At 35.9% G+C, this 20,787-nt stretch overlaps 1 protein-coding gene across 1 annotated transcript; it reads left to right on the top strand.

The window, feature by feature from the left end:
• The first annotated feature begins 1,682 nt into the window (after positions 1-1,682).
• Positions 1,683-20,527, top strand: tmeff1b (transmembrane protein with EGF-like and two follistatin-like domains 1b). The gene is made up of 10 exons (XM_084103330.1): positions 1,683-2,296; positions 11,836-11,945; positions 12,598-12,727; positions 13,890-13,916; positions 16,134-16,233; positions 17,817-17,965; positions 18,122-18,178; positions 19,175-19,295; positions 19,398-19,559; positions 19,732-20,527. Exons 1-10 carry the CDS (start codon positions 2,143-2,145, stop codon positions 19,805-19,807), a joined length of 1,086 nt encoding a protein of 361 aa, XP_083959456.1. The 5' UTR covers positions 1,683-2,142; the 3' UTR covers positions 19,808-20,527.
• The last annotated feature ends 260 nt before the right edge of the window (positions 20,528-20,787 follow it).

Genomic DNA, 20,787 nt, shown 5'->3' with positions numbered 1-20,787 from the left:
GTTTTTGTGCAAGCGAGGAGATTCTCACATTTATTCTAAAACTACAATAACCATCATGTTTACACAGCGGACACAATGCCTCCGTACTTACTACCGCTTTCTCTCAACATGGGGACAGGAGAGCTGTCCATCAATACATGGGAAAACAAAGTAACTTGCGTTACTTGAAAAAGTAACTCAGATATTTTTATGTTAAAAGAAATGCATTACTTTGCTAGTTACTTGGAAAAGTAATCTGATTACATTACTCACGTTACTTGTAATGCATTACCCCAAACACTGATCCTCAGTTAGGGAAAAATAGACATCAGAAGAGAATATGATTGTGAATATGAAAAATTATCGCTCACAATTGGAAAAGAAATCGCTCACATACTGCTGGTTGAGCGGCAGTGATTGTCTTTTTGTAACTCAGTCTATTAAATGTCTGTCTGTGAGATCAATAGTGTGCTTGTGTGGCCTCAGGATCAATATCGACACCACTAGCGCAGCTGGAGCATCCAGACCAAATTATGATTAGTAACCCTGCAGCAAAGCATTGAGATATGGTGCATCTGTAATTACATATATATAAAGGTTATTAAAAACCAACCACATTTCACGAGGATTTTACTGTGTATTTGTATTTAAATCCTTTAATGGCCCCTTGTGTGTATAACTCGACAAACTGCATTTAAATGGAGCTGTCATTAAACAACATAAAATATCATAATAGCTCACAGTTTTAATGTAGATGATGTTTAGTGCATCTGTGGAAAATAATCCATTAATCTGGATTTCAAAACAAATTATAGAAACCTTTTGCCTATTGCATCATGACTGTCGCCAAATTACAACATTTGATTTGCAGCACAGCATGCACAGCTATTTTGTTAATCCTGCTTTTTTACAGCTCTTTTCTGTACAGTGACAGCTCATGGTGACCAAAGAAGTTCCACACATCAAGTTCCAAAAAAATAAAGAAAGGAGGGAATAATAAATAATAAAAAACTGAAAATATAATAATAATAATAGTTTTATAATTATATAATAATAACATAGTTTATATATAGGCTAACAATAGTAATTTGAAAGTATTTCAGTGACAAAATTATGAAAAACAGGTATATGCTATGGTTATATATGGCAATACATAAAACATTCTGAGGTTAAATGGGATGGGTATTTATCTATCTGTGTAATATGGTTATTATCGTTACTAAAACTACTAAAATACTAAAACAAAATCTTTTAAAAAAACATTTCCTTACTTACTTAAACTAAATAAAATAAACATTAACAGAAATAAAATAAAGTAACTTAAACATATTTAATTTCAAGCAACATTGCTCATAAAGAAAATACAGAAATCGTAAAAAATACAAAATAAAATACTAAAGCACAACAAAATAGCCTACCTAAATTTGAGCTCAAATTAAAATGAAAACGGAAAATATTAAAATAAAATATTATACAAAATATTCAATAAAAATGATACTAAGATAACACTGCTGTGTATCAAATGGAAAATGAAACTATTAATTAATATTAGCCTAATACAACTAATTTCACAAGTCACAAATTGATTGAGACATATGATTGCAAAATGAAAATGAACTGAACTGTATACTAATAACGACCCAACTAGTCTTTCAGATTTTCAGGGGTCCTGCATTTCCTCTGGGAATTGGGGGAGGTGGTTCAGGAGTCACGTGACTGCAACCCATCCGTGCCGACCCTTTGTTGTTGGGATTTTGGGCAAGGAGATTCGCGATATTGCCCCGAAACGAAAGGATTGAAGAGCGAACGCTTTCTAAAGGACGGAAAACAGTCGATACGCGTCGGCTTTTCTCACACCTCGCCAAACAGACGCGCGAGAGATGCACACAAAGACAGAACGAGAGGCATCCGCGAGCTGTTATTGAGACGCGCACGAGCTCATGCAACACACACAACAGCGAATCGGTGCAAATGTGCTTGTGATCGAAATGCAAGGCTGGTTTTAACCGGAGTGATGCTCACAAGGCTCACTCGGCCTTTCTGGGACACTAACACGTTTTAAAAGGGAAACATTGGAATATTTTCCGCAGCATCCACATATTGCTCCTCTTTTGTTCCCCTGCACCTTTATTTAACAGGTCAAAGAGGAGATACAGATACATCATGTCGGTGGGCACCGGACTGATAAGGAGGACCGGACCAGAACTGTCTGTGTTCTGCCTGCTGACCATCATCATCAGCCCAGCGCTGGGATCCGTCCAGTCATCCCACCCGCAGAACACTGACTGTGTGTCCGGCAAAGGAAAAGGCTGTTTAGGTATGCATTCACTATTTAATATGTTGCATGGAAATAAAAGCATGCTCACTTTGTATCTTTGTTGCAGATATTGCACATTTGCTGTGTGCATCTTGAAGATGGAGATTCAAAGCATGGCCTCTGGAGGCTTACGAGATGCAGGCAGTGTAGGGATGCTAAAATGAAACTACCGATGTGTTCCTGTCAAATAAACTGATGCATGGGGCTATTTTGATGTGTGTGCATATATTAACTCCTCTTTGAATGGGTTTGCACTTTGCTTGGGCTGAAGGCAGGCATCCATCTTTTGATGCACCAGATCAGGTGAGACAATATAAAGGGAAGCGTGAACCCCACCCTATAACATCACTCTCATCAGGGGTCTGTGGTGACCACAAATTCTCATAAACTAGGGAAACTGGTTTTGATAAATGAGATTCTGCTTGGCTTTTTTATAGCTGTGTGTATGGATATTTCTCTATGGGCAATGATAAGCCAATTGTAATGTTTTAAGCCACATGTTAATCCACGCGAGCCCTGCTGTTTGTACTGTCCCGTATGGTGACCGATGGGGGGCTTTCAGGCTCAAGGCCTGTTTGAAAAGCCTTGCATGGTGTTGTGATCTTATTTATTGTCTTGTATGCCCTACCAGACCTTTAGAAACGTGTTCATTGTTTTTGGATTGGATAATTGATGTTTCCAACCATATCCAAGTGAAGACTAGTGCAGTTAAATCCTTGTCATGATAGCTGAATTGCACCATTTAGTGACTTTAGGTGGAAGGCTAATTTATACACTTGTTTGTTAGTATAGTTATGGATATAATTGGTTATTAATGCACATTTTTAGGCTATGTTGACCTTTTTTTTTTCTTTTTCTTTTTTACAAACTGTTGACTCAGCTAGTAGTATGCTTTCACCTGATGACATTTACACACTGACTGCATGCAAAATATCACAATAAGTAGCTGTTTAAAATGTAACCTTTTAACATAATGCTCATCTTAGTCTTTTGGGGCATTATATATAATGTAAACTCTCCAGATGGGCTTTTTTTCCTGGCTGTCTTTCTTTTTTAAATCCTGACACCCTTTTTGTCACCTAGAATTAATAGAAGGAAAAGCAGCTGACAATAGCGGCCATTGTGCGCCAGTGTTTTCAGATTCAAAGCTCCAGGCACCAGTGGTTTAATCAGTGGCCGTCCTGCATAAGCGCCGGGCTGGTTTTGTAAAAGGCAGGAACACAATGGAGCGAGTCTCAGGGGCATCAGAATTGCCCTCAGCAGTTGGATAGTACTGACCACAACCAGAAAAAGCCCTTTTATTGATGCCCTTCTCCTTAGTGTCACTAATTCACTAGACATCCTATTTTTGACCGCTGCATTAATGGTGTTTCTTTTATTAAAGGGCAAGTTGGTAATTTTGCAAACCTCAAAAGCTGCATTAAATTGTTATATTAAAACCCCAGCTTTGATTTCTGTATTGATAATGTTACTAGAATTTGATCCTGGATCTCAGTAAATCAATATTTGTGCTTGCATCTCTGCTTTCATTTCTTGCTTTTACTCATCAGTAAATGATAAGTTACAAATTATTTCACCCTCAAATTAAAGAGTTTACCTGATTTAGAGCAGTGGTTTCAACTGGTTTTGCCTCTGGAACTTGATTTTTACATTGCATTTGTGATGCAACGCATTATTGTTTATTGTACCGAAGGAACAAAATATAATTTTCTATAAAAATATTAACATTATCATCATCTGCGTAAGCCCAACACTATGTTCAATTATTGACCTGACATGAGGGGAATAGGAAAACTTGCAAATATGTTATATAACAGCAGAAGTGTAACCAGACTAACACAAAAACACTAGGCCAAATATTATATTAGTTTGCAAGTTCCAAGTGACATGAATTGGCACCAAATTAGTGTATGGTTTAATTGATTTAATTGATTCACTTTCAAATTTTATAAGCCAATTTATTTTGGTATCTTATCCAGGTATGATTATATTATCAGTTGCTTTTTGTTATTTGCATTTATCATTGTTTTATCTGGTCTAGAACCTTTCAGATGGGAACAGACCTGTAGCCCACCACTTCATGCTTAGAGCGACATAATTTAGGGGCCTTTACATGACACAGTTTTCAACTATTAATGGAACTTTTTATACGTTTTGGCCATTCATTTACATGACAACATTATTTTGGGGGCCTGAAAACTCAAGCTTTTGGAACTGGTTTCAAGTGCAAGTTTTTGAAAACGATACCGTTATCGTCTCCGTGTAAACCACAAAAACGCGAATTTGTGAAAATAGTGACATCATGCGCATACGTATTACATGTTCAGTCTATGAGCGCGTAGTGTTTCTTTGTGCAAAGTGACATCGCCAACTAGTGGCCTGTCAGCAGAATACAGCGTTTTTTATCGTTTTCGCGGACGTTGTTGTTTTAACGTTGTTGTGACATTTTAACGATGTTGTCATCTGTACACGTAAAACACAAAAGAGAAACTTTTCCGTTTTTAGTACATTGTTGTCGTGCAAACGCACCCTCAATCTTTCTTTTAATGCATATTTTACCCCATGTTTTTTCATAAAGAAGTGTATAAGTTAATATTATTAATATATATATATAGAAATAATGATAATTAAATATAATATTTATATGTCGATGTACGTGCATACATACCATTGTAATTCTGTGACCCAAAATGAAATCGCAATCTCTGACTTCAGCAGGAGAACTGAAATGTTAGTTGTTCACATTAAGGCCGATCTAATCTCGATCCAATCTATTGTTCTTTGAATAAGCCATTTAAATTTAGCCACTTATCAGAGCTCTAATCTTTGCCTCATCTGGACAGTCATGCTGGCTCATAGCTCTGAAGCTGCATAGAATGATTTCTTTAAGTAGTCTTCTACCCATTTCCTGAGCGCTCTTGAAACACGCATTGCTCACACATCTGAGAGAACATCAATTGACATGCAACCAGCGTTTTGTATTCAAGGATGCCTAGGTTCTAAAGCAAGGCTGGATATGAAAACCCAACTCTTATAGTCATCAGTCAATTTAATGGCTTTCCATTGAGCAGACAAACGGCCTCTAAATCACTCCAGTGTGAGGGAGATGCTTTATGCACATAGCTTCTCCGTAGCCCATAGGTCTGAAATCAATGGAGTCCACCGTGACAGGGCGAGGGGGTCGACCGGAGGGAAGCGGTATTGCAAAGCTTTGCATAATGCATGTGTGTGGATGCAGCGGGCGCTTGCGAACCCATTTAAGGCAATATGCTCACCCTGCATGCTGTCACGCTCTTTTAGTCCATCCTGAGTGGCTTCTGCTTTAGACGCCGGAATATTGTGCTGCTTAGTAGAATTAAAGCTGAAAATGTTTATTTTAGCAGATATAACTTAACTTTCTTTAATTGTTTAGCTGGTTTTCTGCACCACTGGTGTCACAGAAATAATTGTTTTCAATCAGGTTTCCCAAACACTCCCCTTCTGCCATTGGTCAGACAAACAGATAGCCCCGCCTTCAAACTCACCATTGGTTGAGTTGGTGTTGCTATGTTGGGCTGGTCGGAATGCTTTAACAAATGTTTAAAAAATGTAAACTAATGGTTTACTTAGATTTGTCTTTATATGGCTGGAATTGGGATTAGAAAGTCCTTGTTTGCTTCTGTTTTAGATACTGAATATTGTGCTATGATTAGTGGAATTTAAGCCGAAAATGTTTATTTTTACCAGATATATCTATTTTTTTTTAATTGTTTAGCTGGTTTAAAGGCTTAATGTGTCATTTCAGCACCACTGGAGTCACAGAAAGAATGATTGTTTTCAATCAGGTTTCCCAAACACTCCCCTTCTGCCATTGGTCAAACAAACAGATAGCCCCGCCTTCAAACTCACGCTGTTGGTTGAGCCAGTGTTGCTATGTAGGGCTGGTCCGAATGCTTTAACAAATTTTTTTAAATTGTGAACTAATGGTTTACTAAGATTTGTCTTTGTATATTAAACTGAGATTGGGATTAGAAATTCCTTGGTTGCTTTTGTTTTAGATCCTGAAATATTGTGCTATGCTTAGTAGAGCTGACAGATAGCCCCACCTCATACTCACACCATTGCTTGAGCTAGTGTTGCTATTTGGGGCTTGTAGGATGTCATCTAATGTCAGCTACTGAGATTTGTCTTTGTATATTAAGCTGGGATGGGAAAGAACATTTTAAAGCAAACTTCTTGGATGAGCTCATCTAACATATTTTTGGCACTTCGCTTTATATTTACTTGAATTTAGTGTTTTTGTCATGTAACATTTTCCGTCATTCCATCAAGGTGTGTTTTGGTCCTGAAATGTTTAACTCTGATGTCACGCTTGTGGATTCTGTCAGTTCCACACTGGCGTATAATTAAGAGGCAATTATTTTAAGGAAGCCCGTCACAGATGGTGCCTTCAAAGAGGCCCAGCCCACATAAACCACAATTACTCCCACCCAAAGACACTGCCAAATTGACCATGCTGGTAGTCCTTTGTTTCCTTCTTCGTCTGTAGTTATACCATCACTTTGATGCTTAAACTAAATCTACTTCAGAAGATCTCAATGAAGAACCAGTTCCTACTTCTAGTCATACTGATGGTTCTAATATAGTTGTGGTATTCTTTACCACAAGACTCTAACTTGTCGGGATTGCAGTGCATATTTTAAAGATGTTAGATGATGTATCCCTGTAGGTAATTGATTGCAAAATTGAGGTTGAATCAAGTTTATCAAACTAAATTAATGTTGCTAACAGTGTTTCAGATCAAAGCCGCGGTGGCTTCTAACCACTAGACCGCACGAATGTTGTACTCCTTAACCGTAACGGCTGATGGCTTCATACCTTTGAGTCTTTGATCTCACAGCCTTAGACTAAGAGATCTGTATCACGACTTGTTTGATCTCAAAGACCTCAAACTAATTATAACAGTACAGCTCGACTGCAGTGGATTCTGGTTGGTAGTCATTAGCTCTAGTCATCCACTCTCTTTTTAGGATGTTTACCACAACTGTCAAGCAATCATTACTGGTCATGATATACATTTGGCTTCTTTGAAGTCCTTTAAGCATCTCTATCCTTTAGCTATACCCATCACCCACCTATGTCTTCAATGCCTGTCCTCTATAGGTCTTTCTCTCCTTCTTAATACATGTATTGTCTTTTTTGTGTGTGTGTGTCCCTAATATGCCGGAGGCAAAGAGGCACTACAGAATGGAGAAAACCCGTATAATGCTCTCGACCCTCACAGCAGTTTACAGTTGTACAATTAAAGCACAGCCCGGAGCACACACACTCTGAGAGATTGGGTTACTTTATTCTTCTTAAAGCGAGTTCAAGCCGAACTTGAGTATCTAGGTAAAATCATGTATCAGTGTCAGTAAGAAGAAACTATTGATAATGTGTAGTTTTGTGAATCATATGTGATCAATAATTGTAGAAGTTTATTATCTATCTTAAAAAAAAATGTAAAGAAGATTGAGACATTTAGTTTATTTTTTCATTTATTTTTGTTTATTTTAGTGTGTATATAAACCCATCTATGATTCTATGTAAAGTTATATGTTGACCCATTGTGTCTACATGCTGTGCTCTTATGCTGGGTCTGTTTTCACAGTGCTGGACTCCACTGCTGAAAAGACACACTTGAATTTCCATACTGGTACAAGCTGGTTTATTTTGCTGGTCTAGCAGAGTCATTAAAGGTGCATTTGCATAACATGGCTAGAGCAGCAAAGCTCCCTTTAGACTACGTTCAGACTGCAGGTAAATGCGGCCCAAATCCAATTTTTCTGCTCAAATGCGACTCAGATAGGTTTTTGTCATGACAATGTGAACGGCACAAACCACATGGAGTCTGATCTTTTCAATTCTGATGTGGGCCTCTTCCATATGTGGTCCTAAATCAGATACAGGTCAGATTTTTTGCAATGCGACCTCAGTCTAAACAGTCATATCAGAATTCATGCAACTTCTAAATCAACATTCGTCACAATTCTGTGCTCATGGGAGTCACTTCAAAGATTTCACATATGCAAAGTTATCAAGACAGTTGCTAAAGGTAGTCAGTGAAGGACAGTGATGTGTCAGAACTCATAAGTATTACAGTGACAGCTCTACTGTATATACAAGCAAAACACGAGGGCTCATATCATAAGTGTTTAAAAACTCACATCCTCGTCTTTGTTTTTCTATTTCGCCTGTGCATAAATTTGCTGGCTTCGGCAGCAGATCACACTATAAATAGACATGCTATCACTTACTTTAATGTCCTCAGTGTTTACTTCTGTATGATAGCGTGCTGTATTACAATTCAGGACGATGCTCTGTTTACACTGGAATCTGATATTGGTCACATTAAAACAACAATTTGAACAACTATAAAAAAAAATCGGATCTGAGCAATAAATCGGAATTGAGCGCTAAGGCTCGCAGTGTTTATGTAGCCTTGGACTCAAATTTATATGATACTTGTATTGAACTTCTTTCAAAAATATCTTTAATGTGTGAAATGTTATGAACTTCTACTAGGATAGGATTCAGTTAAATAGTCCTTTAGATGAGAAAGAGGGTCTAAAGTTAAGATATAACGTCACAGCTTCCTCCTTTTTAATAAGGGACACTTTGCGGGGTCTATTGACCCATTGAGGAGATGAGTATCGACTGGTCTTGAGCGGATGAGCTGTTTGGCTTCAGGCAATGGACTGATGTCCTTATCTTTCAAATGGCATTGATTCCTGTCGCTGCTCTGATTATCTTTGCGCAGTGTGAGATCTGGGTCTCCCCTCTGCCCCACACACACTGTGCATTGTATTTGTTTGGAGATGTACACTTGAAACTGGGTCAGTTCAGATGAGGGACGTTTAAGGAATGTCCCATTAAGGAACTAGTTGAATGAGGTTTGTTGTGAAGGTTAGGCCTTATCAGTTGGTGTATTTGTCATTTGTGCATCTCAGAGAGTTCAAGTTGTTTTGTATTGGTGAAATAGACTGGCATGAATAGTACATTGTAAAGTGAATACAGTAGTGCATTTTTTTTTTTTTTTTTTACAGTAGTGCACTGAAAACTTAAACTGAACTAAAAAAAAACAGCAGATTATTTAGAGCATTTTTCACAACAACCTTAAATATTGCTTACACTGCTATATGGAACTTATAAGTGGGAAATGGACAGCAAAATTAACAGCCAAATTTGTTGGCACTGACAAAAAAGTTTACCTGAACTTTGTTCAGATGTATTTATTTGGCTTATTTGCTCTTATTTTTTTTTTTTACTGTTTACTTGTTTTTAATAATGTTTGAAATGTATATTAATTGATCCAGTTGTTTTTGCTGTGGTATTCTATTCACTGTATTTATGTGCATTAGCAGTAGCCTTCACTCATGAGTCAGCATGAGTAGCAGATCTAGTCTGCCAAGCTCATTCCTTACCATGGTATATATCAAAGTATCACCATGGTATTATCTCCGATGTCACATTGTCCTACTCTTTTGAGTCTATGCAGGGTATCCTATATCATATTTCTTGTGAAACTTTCATTACTTTAATCACTTTTACGTTTATTACTATAAAGGCATTACTGTACTCAAGCTGTGAAATCCAGCTCACTTTGACAGTGAATTTATTAGCACTATCGCTCTATTCCCACAGGTGCCAGACCAACACGTAATTTATCACAGCACTTTAACACCTCCACAGATTAACCTCTCGTCTGATTTAAACAGCCTTATTAATTAACTTCTCAAGCTGCTCTTCCAAACTTCACTTGTCTAAAGTCTGTGCATTGGTTTTATCTGGAATACTTCCTCTCTCTCCAAAACCACTTGGCTGGGATTCTGTGGCCGCAGTATTTGTGCCATTTTCCAAATGCATGCGCGGCTCGGCCGCATGCCAGCAAGCGTCTGTAGTGGCTTTAAGTGTCTGCTCCTCATTAACGGGCTGTCTTACGCCTCGTCTCATCTGCCTGAATTTACACGAGGGTTATGGCTGCCCAGTGCCCTTCATTTGCATGGCCAGTGACCTGCTTTGCTCTTAATTTAAATGAAATTCTAGCTCGATTTGAAGAGCTTTTTTTAGAGAGCTATTTAAAAACTAAGAATTAAGTCAAATGAAAAGATTGATGAGAAGTCTAATATTCGCAACAAACCAGTTGTCACATCTATTAACTATAACCATTTTTTCAAAAACTGAATATATTTTGATATATTGTTATCGTAGGTGGTTTGGTTGTCCAGGTTTAGTGGTAATATGTTGTTCCAAACCTGAATGACTTTCTTTTTTCTGTGGAGCACAAAAGAAGATATTTTAAGTTTTTGGCCAAATAATGAAAGTCAATGGGGTCCAAAACAACCCTGGACCTTATTGACTTTCATTGTATAGACAAACAAACACTGTCTGAGGCATTCTTCAGAAAATATTCTTTTATGTTCCACAGAAGAAAGAAACTCATACAGGATTGGAATGAGGGAGAGTACATTTTTGGGTGAACTGTTTCTTTAGCCCGGTCTCAAAGGTTTTGTCAGTCCCAGCTGTGTGTCAGATGGAGGATCTGGCCTTTCTTAATTTCTGTTAATAGGCTTCATACTCACAGCTAATGGTCTGAAATATGAATGACAGTTGACAGCTGTCGGACACATGCTTTTTACAGCTGCTTTCTTCCAGCAGTCTGATTTCAGATCAGTATGTTTCACATCTTTGATAATGGGTGGATGAAGCTGTTCCTGTGCAAGAACTTTAAAATAACTTCCTGGTCCCATTATAGAAGGTTGGTTTATGGTATATGGATGAACATTAATTTAGACCCTCATTAACACAGTATAACCACATTCAGACTCATTAAACACAGACATTTGTTAGCCACCTGAGTTCTATGGAACTTTTTTTTAAACTTTTTTTTCGAAATTGCGAGTTTACATCCCATAATTCAGACTTTATAACTCTCAATTGTGAGTTGACATCTCACAATTTTGAGAAAAATGTCAGAATTGTGAGATATAAACGCGCAATAAAAAAAGGTTTGCGACTTTTTATCTTGAAATAAAAAGCAATCCTTTTTTGCTTAAAGTCTAGTTTATATCGCACAATTCCGACTTTATAACTAGCTATTCCGAGTTTACAACTCCCAATTATGAACACATTTGTGAGAAAAAAGGCAGAATTGTGAGAAAAAACATTGCCATTACCTTTTTTTTATTATTATTCTGTGGTGGAAACAGTCCAGTCTTGACTAGGCGAGATAAAACATAATCAAAGGAAAGAAAAACATGTTTATAATTTTTTTCTTTAAGTATAAGACAGAATAGGTTAGTGCTACACTTTATATTCAGCATGAAATTCCAACCTGAACTGCACTTTATGTGATAATCATGCATTTTCGCTGAATGTCAAAGTGCAGCTATTTGCTCTATGAGAAAGTTGAAAAGAAACAAGCATGCCTACAAGTAAAATGTTTTTATACCTTGCAAAATGATTGACCAACAGGTTTGTCAGTGTTTGGTGTTTAATCAGCGTCTGTTGTGTGTCTTCAGATTTGTCCGAGAAGAAGAGCGACCTGCGTGTATGCGACGCCACCACATGTCGTTACAACGGGATCTGCCAAAACAATGGCGCTGACATCAAATGCGTATGCCAGTTTCAGGTACACTTTTTACTTCTTTTATTTATTACTTTGTAACACTGTTTTTATGAAAACGTTCCGATTCTAAATTCTGATTGGAATAAATCGCATATGAAGCCTTTGCTCAGCAACCATATCTAAACTTTAGTCACCTGCTGATTTAAATGCTCAAGCTCTGTAAAGCAGGATGGATTCTGATTGGCTGTCGTTGTTTTTATCATTCGTCTGCTTTGGATTCTGCTATTCTTTTATATTTAGAACTATTTTAAACTATACTCTCTATCGTTATAGTAATTGTCCTTGCTGTGAACAGGCCTTTAGAGATACATCGATTTTTTAAAAAACTTTTATGATTATAGTCATTGTTCTCCTATTGTGGACTTACTGCTGGTTTAATGGCTTCTGGTCCTCTGAGAAAAATCATTGAACATTTGAGAATTTTTTATGTGATTGTTCTTTAGAAAATCTCTCAAATTATAAGGCTGAATCGATGGTTTAGCATTTACCTGCATTCATTTTCCCCCTCATTGATCAGTGAGCCATCTAAGGCATATTAATGTGAAAAATCGCATCAGAAGTGGCTCAACTCAACTCAATACTGCATCCAGCTCTTCAAAAGCACCAAATGTCTTGTTGTATCTGAGAAGCCTGTCTTGTATCGTGTTTGCCGCAGTGCTCTAAGAGCTACGTCCCCGTGTGCGGTACGAACGGAGACACCTATCAGAACGAGTGCTATCTGAAACAAGCAGCCTGTACCCAGCAGAGACCCATCTTTCTGGCCTCTGAGGGCCCCTGCTATCCTGGTGAGTCCACACTGTCTCCTCCACTTCCTGAAATGAAAACCTGACATCTTCTGCCTTAGTTCACATTACACTGACTGTGCTCATTTTAGTAGAACACAAGTCACAGGCTTTTTTATTTTTTTGAGATGCTGTAATAATTAGTGTTTGTCTGTGAGGGGATTTTTTTTTTTTCTTGGGTGGCTGGTGTATAAATTAAATATATATATATATATACATATGTTTTTTTAGAATCCAAGGACCAATCAATTTGATTTTTCGCAATAGAGGAGAATTTTGGATTTAAGTTTAAACTCGTACAGGGGCTTTTTTTTTTTGTCCCAACATTCTGAATTTCAGGAGCTTTTCTATGGAAGCTTGTTTCCGCCGCTGAAAAAAAAAGAAAGTATTCTGACTTTTTTTCTCAAAATTGAAAAAAGAAAAAAGTCAGAATTGTCTTTACTGTCACTTTTGATCAATTGAATGCGTCCTTGCTGGAAAAAAAGCACACTGACCACAACCTTTTAAATGTTTTTTTTTGTTCCCAATAAGACCAATTTTGAAGTGATCTTTTAAATATGGAAACAAGCTTCCATACATGTCTGTCATCTTCAGTGACATTTTCCTTAATTTTTGACACGAATTTCATTTTGTGAATTAATTGTATAAAATAAATTTTTATATATTTGATTGTAAATGCAAATATGATTACTTTGTATATACTCTGTGATGCAAATGATCAAGATATTCATTCAAATAAAAGTTCGTTTGATCTGTTTTTATTTAGAAAATATATTTTTGAGGGCCTCTGACGGGCCACTGGTGACAAACTTGCCTTCAAGGGACAATAGATGTACTGCCTTTGCCAAGTCCAAATGAACAGAAATTCTATTTTAACACCCTGTTTATATGAAGAGGCTTATATTACAGACTCTAATGAGCAGTGTGATTTGATACATGACAACCTTTATTTTTAGCTCTAATTAATCTCATGATTTCTTTTCATCCACAAATTACATGCCATGGCTCATAATAATTTGATATGCGTGTTAATAATGCATTATACAAGGACCGTGATAATACGCTCCTGCTCACACTGTGTGAACTCTTCACATGGCAAATGTTTTATGATGTATATATAGTTATAATAAGTTCTCCCAATTTGTTTTGGTTTTTTTTGTTCCAGATAGCAGCTCAGGATCTGGAGATGGAGGTTTGTTTTCATTTCTTAATATATATATTTTTTGACCCCCAAGTAATATCAAGGAAATTGAAACCTGGTCATTTCTAGGATTTTGACCTCCAGACTTCAAATGATGTCAGAAATGGGTCACCTCCCAGCACTCGAACTCTGTAGATCATCCAAAACATGCCATCTGCGGTTATTTTTATCCTCCTCATGCTGGAGTTGCCAGTTGTGTGATAAAAGAGTGACCCCGCGCTGTGCTCGGTTTAAAGATGAAGGCTTGTGTGTTCGGGCCGCTGCAGAGCTGTCATTACTGTAAATTACAGAGCGCTGCAGGAACACCGCTCAAGTGCTGTTGAGTGTGTTCTCGCTCAGTGGCCACTTCTGAAATGCATGTTATGTCGCTGAGTATTTTTAATCAGTCTTTTACTTAAAAAAACAAAAATTCTTTAAAGTGTAGATTATAATAGTCTTGTTCCTCATTTTCAGTTGCCAGAATTTCTCTATTTGAGCTTGTCCCCTACAGACTTTTATAGTGTATATGAATATAAAATAAAATAAAAATCTGTATTTATAATAATAATAATAATAATAATAATATATTATATAATAATATTTTTTTAAACAATAAAAATATAATTTTATATAAATATAAAGTAAATATATAAATAGTGTTAAAATCAGGGGATTTCTACTTTGAACGTTTTACTAAGAACTTCAGAACTTTCTTTGTGCAATTTCACTTTCTACAATCATGCAGTTATCATCATACCTAGCATATAAAAACAATTTTCATATTTTCAGTGTTATTTTAGTTTTATTTATATTTTGAATATGTATATATATATATATAGCCTCTATATGTATATGTATGTATGTATATACAGTGCAATGCATAAGTGAATACACCCATGCTAAAGTTGACTAAAAAGAGGAATAAAAAATCATATTTTGGAAATTGAACTTAATGCCTTAATTTAAAAAATTAGGAAAAATCCAACCTTTAAGGACACCAATTTTCTTTGTGAATGAATAATGTATCGTAAATAAATAAATGTTCTTCCTTAAAATACATGGTGCGTAAGTGAGTACACCCCTATGTTAAATTCCCATAGAGGCAGGCAGATTTTTATTTTTAAGTATTTTTTTAAAATTAATTTTTAGGATACTATGCATCCTGATAAAGTTCCCTTGGCCTTTGGAATTAAAATAGCCCCACATCATCACATAGCCTTCACCATACCTAGAGATTGGCATGATTTTATTTCAGTTAGCCTAAAAGCTAGTTTGATTTGCATTGAGAGATGATCTTATGGAAAGTACCCCATGCCAATCTCTAGGTATGGTGAAGGCTATGTGATGATGTGGGGCTATTTTAATTCCAAAGGCCAAGGGAACTTTATCAGGATGCATAGTATCCTAAAAATTAATTTTAAAAAAATACTTAAAAATAAAAATCTGCCTGCCTCTATGGGAATTTAACATAGGGGTGTACACACTTATGCACCATGTATTTTAAGGAAGAACATTTATTTATTTACGATACATTATTCATTCACAAAGAAAATTGGTGTCCTAAAAGGTTGGATTTTTCCTAATTTTTTAAATTAAGGCATTAAGTTCAATTTCCAAAATATGATTTTTTATTCCTCTTTTTAGTCAACTTTAGCATGGGTGTATTCACTTATGCATTGCACTGTATATATATATATATTCTCTCTCTCTCTCTCTCTCTCTCTCTCTCTCTATATATATATATATATGGCTTTCATGTTAATTTTATTTATTAGTCATTTTGTTATGTGCTTTTGTCATTTTATTAGTTTTTTTTAATATTGATAATTAGGTTTAATTTATTTTTATTTTGGTAATAGTTTTTATTTATGTCCAGTTAACAATTGTAGTGATTCAGCTTATTTCAGTTTATTGCCATTTCTAATTTTCATTTAGTTTAAGTTTTTCAACGAATATTTATATTTTATTTTATTTTATTTCAATTCACAGAAATGTTTTTGATAGTTTTAGTTAATGATAATAATTCTGCTGTGAAGGACAAATAGGGGGGAAACGGTTTAAAAGCAGTTACATCTTTAAAGTACAGTACAGGAATAATATATAATGCAAACAAGGCAACAACAGATATTCCGAACCGTTTCACAGTATCTCTTCTAAAGTTAGCTATAATGTAAGGTTTGTTTTGTTTTGTTTTTAAATGTAATTTAATTTGTGTTATCACTCTTACAGAATATGAGGGATCAGGCACAGATTCAGGCAAGAAAGTCACAAAATGCAGCAACTGCAAGTACGGCGCTGAATGTGACGAGGACGCAGAGGACGAGGACTCGTACGTACTGATTCATTTCTCTCTGATTTCTGCTTATGTTGTCTGGACAAATTTAGCAGAGTACCCAGGAGTTGGTAATTAAAGAGTCCTATGCTACTTCATGCCAGCACTTTAAAGTAATGAATGTATGAAGTTTACAATTGAAAACAACTGCCATTGTGTATAATATAAAAGCATGAATGTTGGAAAGACTTCAGCTCTATCAAAGCCGAGGAAATAACATCGCTCCCATGAGACGGAAGCATTGCAGTACTTTTTTTGTATCAAAAGTTTTTCTGCCTGGTTCGTTTTACTTTTGCATTTTCATGCCAAGCGCTAATGAACGGTATGGACTAACTCCAGGAGCCACATGAGATTCAGGGAGCCCAGGGAAAGAAATATTCCTGTGTCAGCTCTCAAACCCTTACAGCTAATTAAGAGTTTCATTTCATGAACCAGCAGGGGGAGACGATTACACACAGGATACGTCTAAGCGCGTTTCAGGATTGATACAGTGTGGCCAATATAGTGTGTGAGATTTACAACTGATCAATAGAGCACAACTGCAGCTCTGAGTGATCTTATTAGAGACTAGATTTAACAGGCATCAAAACATATTGGTATCCGTGTTATTTAATATCATGTTTCCATTAAAAGTTGCACATTTAAAGGAATCGTTCACTTAAAGGTATAGTGGAGGATCTTTCCGAATTTTAGATAAGACCCGCCCTCTCCACTTTTTGAATAAGTTTGATTGATTCACCAGAATGATTGACAATTAGGAGGACCAATAGTATAGGTGATCCACCTGGAAGTAAAAAATCCTCCGCTATATCTTTAAAAATGAAAATTCTGTCAAAAGTTGTTTCAAAACTGTATGAGTTTCTTTCTTCTGCTGAACACAAAATAAGATGTTTTAGAGAATGTTGGTAACCAAACATTTTGATGAACCCCATAGTATTTTTTTTTCCTACTATGGAAGTCAATGGGGAACATCAACTGTTTGGTTACCGACATCATTCATCCATTCTTCCTTGCGAATCGAGGGATTTATTCGATAAATGTGTTTCCATCGTAGGTTACGCACATCTTCTTATCTGATAAACAATTTATCCACTTCAACTGAGCACTTCAAAGCATTTTTATAATTTATGCGCATTCAGCGTTTCCATTCAGCGTTTTGTATGCGATATCCCAAAATGATGCACATACAAATAGGTGTATGTAAACATAGCTATTATAGTTTTTGTTAACATTTTGTATTATATTTTTTTGTTTAGTTAAAGATTTAGAATTTTTTGTGTTTTTTAATTGCTTTTTATAAATATGTCTTCTTTTTTTTTTCTACATTTTAGTTTTCATTAGTTAAAACTTGTTGCCTTGGCAACTAGCTGACATTTTGTTTTTTTCAGGTAAAATTTATTTGATTTCAATTAATGAAAATGGTTTTAATGGTTTTAGTTAATGAAAATAACCCTGATAGACGACATTCAGTGCTTTATCAAAAGCATTTGTTACTGGTGAAGTGCTTTTTGTACCAGCAAAACGTTTGTTTATGCCTTTGAATAATTCATAGCACAAATGAGACTCGCCTGTTGTTGCAGCTGTTCGTGTAAAATCGACTGCAGTGGACACAATGAGAATCCAGTGTGTGGCACAGACGGAAACTCCTACCACAACCCCTGCCTGGTGCGAGAGGCGTCCTGTATGAAGCAGGAACAGATCGATGTGAAACATTTAGGGAGATGCCCAGGTCAGAGCCCGTCACAGTAACACCACTGATACATAAAGACACATAGTCTCAGATAACTCACTATTTTATCCATAGTTACTTTATTTGCTTTATGTGAAATTTTGAATGATAGTTTGTCTACCAGATCCAATCCGTGTTTGTTTTTTCATCACTCAGATAAAGACAAAACTAAGAAAACTGAAGCTGGACTTCCCTACAAGCCAGAATTTACTGGTCAGTGCATCTGTAATCTTCATCTCTAATGTCACTTTAAAATGGTGTTCACAATTTTACTTCCATAATGTGAAATATTTCATTGTGAAGAATATCTAATGAAAAAAAAAACGTCTTTATCTGTTTTGTATTGATTGGATAGTGAAATGTGTCTCTATATGACGTGGTTGGAGGGGTATTATTGTATATTAATATATATTATATGCTCATCAAGGCTGCATTTATTTGATCAAAAATACAGTAACACACCAATATTGTGAAACATTACCATTTTAAATAACTGTTTTCTGTTTGAATATGTCTTAAAATGTAATTTATTCCAGTGATCAAAGCTGAATTTTCAGCATCATTACTCCAGTCTTCAGTGTCACTTGATCCTTCAGAAATCATTCTGATTTGCTGCATTTCTTATTATTATATATGTTGAAAACAGTTGTGCTGCTTCATTTCAGGAGCTTTTTTCATGATTCTTTGAAAAGAACAGCATTTATTTATCTTTTGTAACATTAATAATGTCTTTACTGTCACTTTTGATCAATTTAATGCATCCTTGCTGAAAAAAAAAAGCATTCTAACTCCAAACCTTTAAATGCTAAACCTGTGAGTTGTTCCCAATAAGACTGATTTTGAGCTCACGTTGACCAAAAACGATCAGATTCATGTTGTTATTGCAGTTATGTAGTCAACCTATTTCAAGTCAGTTCAGTTGATCAAAATTCACTTCATAAAAACTCACTGCAAAAGCTTTACTGTGAATTTTGGACTTGTAATGTTAAATGCATGTTCATTGTGTTGCCTTTAATCTAGAATCATGGCTGTTTGTAATAATGTAGCTTTTTAACTGTGCCGCAAAGTAAAAAACTGTCACATACCCTTCATAAATCGCACTGCTCAACTATATAGTTCTGTATAATTGAGTTTAAACAAAGCTAAATCTGGGAGTTAAATGTGCTACTTTCAGCAATAGAGAAGTAAAAGTAGATTGCTCTATTTTAGATCCAGCAAAAGCCGGTGATGGAAAAGGATACGGCTGGATGCCCGTTCCCTGCACAGACGACTACGCCAACTTCTGCGTCCATGGCCAGTGTGAATTTAATTACGGCATCGCCTCCTGCCGGTGAGCGTCTGGTGTTTGCTTGCACAGAACTGTGTACATCCTATCAGGTGTTCATTTAAAAAATGACAAATGAGTTTCCGATGGTTTCTTGTATTTCCACAGGTGTGATTCGGGTTACACGGGGACACAGTGCGAGGAGATCGCCGACTTTAACATCCTGTATGTGGTACCCAGTGGCCAGAAACTTCATTATGTGCTTATAGCTGCTATCATCGGAGCCGTGCAGATCGCCATTATTGTGGCAGTGGTCATGTGTATTACCAGGTGAGTGCTGGAAGAAACAAACAAGGGAATACAATAGCGTTTGGTAGATAAAAATTCTTAATATTGAATGTTCTATTTACCCCAAATAATTCTCAGTTTAACACTCTATTTATATGATTTTCATTGGTGTATGCGTGTGTGTGTAATATCATTTTGTTTTTGTTTTTCACAGGAAATGTCCTAAGAATAATCGTGGAAGACGGCAAAAGCAGAACTTTTCATCAAACAACACTTCAAGGATGATGTAGCTTGTTTTTATTTTATTTTTTTATACTTTTTGTACCAAGTGGATTACAGTTTTAATGTGCTTTTTTGTTTTGTGCTTTCTTAACTCTGGACAAAAAGGTTCTTTTTTATTTTATTTCATTATTTTCTTGGATGGTGCCTTATTGTTTTTTTGTTTTCAGGACATTTTAGGTACTTGATGTCAGTGGCAAACACTGTCAAATGAATGATAAAAGCCAGCTCTTTTTTTTGTCGAGTTTTTATTTGTCCTTTAGGTTGTGGTGCCAGGTTTTTTTATTTTTTTATTTTTAACGTATTGTTAAATGTAACTCTCGGCACACAAACTGTACCACAAAAACGGACGTCCTCAATTTTCATGGAATGTTCTTCTTTACTGAAAATATTAACTGTCTTTAACTGCCCCCTTTGATTTGATTTTTATTTCCTCAAGTCTAACATAGCTGAACACCAAATTTAATTGGACACGAACAAGTACGCCGACGAAGTGATGACGTTTACAGTTTCTTTTGAAGGGAATTCCAGAGAATGAAATGCAATGTGTTTGACTAGCTAATCTTATCAATGTTGAAATGTTTGTAGTTTTTATGTTCTAATGTTATCGGTGTTGTTAATGTTGAAATGAACATTATTGACATTAATTTAATTCTATGAACTGCATATCGCATGACCTGTGAAACTGTGTCCAGTGCTGTAGATTTAATAAAATTTAATTCTCAGTCTTACAGATATTTTTGTTGCCTGTACACATGCGCACAGTTTAAAGTTCATTGGAAAACCTTGAGCCATTCGGATGTGGCTTGGTCTCTAAGTAATACGATCTCTCAGAGTAATCTAATTATAGGAATGCATTTCATGTAATTTGACCAGTTAAAATCATTAGCATCATCTTTACAACTTTACAAAATATCTTATCTTAAAGGGATTGTTCGCCCAAAATCATTTAAGAATTTCATCAGTAGTGACTTTAGTTCTTCTGTGAAAC

The sequence above is a fragment of the Abramis brama genome (assembly GCF_963993115.1).
Source record: "Abramis brama genome assembly, chromosome: 24".
In the NCBI taxonomy this organism is placed as follows: domain Eukaryota; kingdom Metazoa; phylum Chordata; class Actinopteri; order Cypriniformes; family Leuciscidae; genus Abramis; species Abramis brama.
This window is presented reverse-complemented; position numbering and strand designations above follow the sequence as displayed.

Bases quoted from the DNA above. Each gene is read 5' to 3' on its own strand.
- tmeff1b (XM_084103330.1), top strand. From the start codon at position 2,143: ATGTCGGTGGGCACCGGACTGATAAGGAGGACCGGACCAGAACTGTCT. The intron at 2,297-11,835 runs GTATGCATTCAC...GTGTGTCTTCAG, and splicing joins CAAAGGAAAAGGCTGTTTAG to ATTTGTCCGAGAAGAAGAGC. The intron at 16,234-17,816 runs GTACGTACTGAT...CTGTTGTTGCAG, and splicing joins GACGCAGAGGACGAGGACTC to CTGTTCGTGTAAAATCGACT.